Source organism: Hippocampus comes, unplaced genomic scaffold (assembly GCF_001891065.2).
Source record: "Hippocampus comes isolate QL1 unplaced genomic scaffold, H_comes_QL1_v1.1 scaffold22, whole genome shotgun sequence".
Classification (NCBI taxonomy): domain Eukaryota; kingdom Metazoa; phylum Chordata; class Actinopteri; order Syngnathiformes; family Syngnathidae; genus Hippocampus; species Hippocampus comes.
Genome location: NW_017806175.1, coordinates 2,325,850 through 2,327,709, shown reverse-complemented (window position 1 = coordinate 2,327,709; position 1,860 = coordinate 2,325,850). Strand labels below are relative to the sequence as shown.

The 1,860-nt window shown below is 45.6% G+C and overlaps 1 protein-coding gene across 5 annotated transcripts in view; it reads left to right on the top strand.

Annotated features, from left to right (window-relative positions):
- Window positions 1–1,533, top strand: part of zbtb7a (zinc finger and BTB domain containing 7a) — a 21,655-nt gene extending 20,122 nt beyond the window's left edge. For all 5 annotated transcript variants that reach the window (XM_019896877.1, XM_019896879.1, XM_019896880.1 and 2 more), the window contains exon 4: window positions 449–1,533. In XM_019896877.1, the coding sequence (XP_019752436.1) occupies window positions 449–863 (415 nt within the window). In that variant the 3' untranslated portion in view covers window positions 864–1,533. The remainder of the gene's footprint in view (window positions 1–448) is intronic.
- The last annotated feature ends 327 nt before the right edge of the window (window positions 1,534–1,860 follow it).

Below are 1,860 nucleotides of genomic sequence, written 5' to 3'. Positions count from 1 at the left end.
CCCGCGGTTTCCGTCCATATGCTGAGAGCACTTTTCATTTCCTTTCTCGAGCTGTTTATTAAACGTTAGTCTCCTGAAGATGTGCAGCCATGTTGGATTTGACTAAAAAAAAAAAAAAAAAAAAAAAAAAAAAAATGCCACAGTGAACGTTGAGCTTTATTGTCAGGCTACAGTTGTGCTCCTGAGTGCAATTACACAGATAAAGATGCGGACTTTATGGTTTCACTTGAGTCGACCTGCTTGACCTCACAATTCGGGGGCGGGGAATGGGGAAGGGGTCTTTACACCGCCTGGATGTGAGCCAAATTTTCAGCCATTAAGAAAAAAAAAACATTCACAATGTATTTAGTTGACCTCGTAAGAATCACTATGTTTTGATGTTTCTCAAGTGGATTTCATTAAGAGTTTATTCTAATGCCCTTTTTTTGCCATTCCTTCTTCCTTCCAGGCAGGACAAGCTCAAGGTTCACATGCGGAAGCATACGGGAGAGAAGCCTTACCTTTGTACGCAATGCGGGGCCGCCTTCGCTCACAACTACGACCTGAAGAACCACATGCGCGTTCACACTGGCCTGCGCCCCTACCAGTGCTCCAGCTGCTTTAAGACTTTTGTACGCTCAGACCACCTGCACCGCCACCTCAAGAAAGACGGCTGCAACGGCATCCCGTCCCGCCGGGGCCGAAAGCCTCGGGTGCGAGAGCCGGGGCTCCTGGATGCCCCGATAGGCCTGCTGAGCCCCGGCTCAGACACCGGCCTGGAGCCTCACATCATCAAGGGCCGGCAACTCTCGGAAGCTCTCAAGTCTGAGGTGGAGGGGACCCACGCACACAGCCCGCACCTAGTAGTGGGGGCTGGACCCTGAGACAAACTCTTAAAAAATTGACGGACGCCGTCACGTAACTCTGCTCCGACCTGTCTACACAGAGGAGGAAAAATACAGACTTCAAAGAAAATATATAGATATTACAAAAATAAACTAAATATGGCTCTATAAACCAAATCAGGGTGTCACAAAAATTTTAATCTGAACATTTCTTTCTCCTTTTACTTTGGGGAAACAAAGTAGACGTGAAAGCACTTGAGTCTGTTGAAAGAGCAAAGAACGCTTCGAATCACACACCCGCAACGTCCACTTTCTGGGCCATTTCTTTCTTATCATGAATAATAGGGGGTTTTATACATTGGCAAAATGTATAAAGGACACTAAGAAACTATGCAGTTGATTTTAGGTTTTTATTATCGGGTGAGCTCTGAGCAAAGGTGTCTGAGCTCCTTCCGGCTGCCGTACGGGTGAAGCGAGGACAAATCTTTCCCAGAGAAAACAGCTTTTTTTTTTTATTATTATTCTTTTGCAGGTCTAGAGATGTACAGTTACCATAGAAACAACCTTGCCATAATATGGCATATGCAAGGAAAAACTCACCACACTTGTGATGCAACAACTCGCTCGCTTGCTCTCTCTCTCTCGCTCTCCAAATGTTCCAGAAAGAGTCATAGACAAGGGTTTGATTGAAGTGTTACTTACTCGATAACAAAAAAAAATTGTATCGGGAGAATCCATCGTTTTGTCTTAGCGACTGAGTCGAATCCACATCGGTTGGGGGCTCGAGGATTGCAGGATGAGGGAGTACGAGGCTCGGTGTTTTTAAAACGCTACCACTGCCCTCACACCCCTGCAATTTAAGTTTTCCCGTCTTAATTTGATTTTTGTTCCTTTTTTGAGTTGACTGGGTACTTGACACTTTATAATGTATACATGTATATACAGCATGGGCTGATATGACGTCCCTGTGAACCGTTCTGGCTTCTCGTGGGCTGGATGTCGTATTTCTCACAGCGTTGGCAAACAACCCCGTATG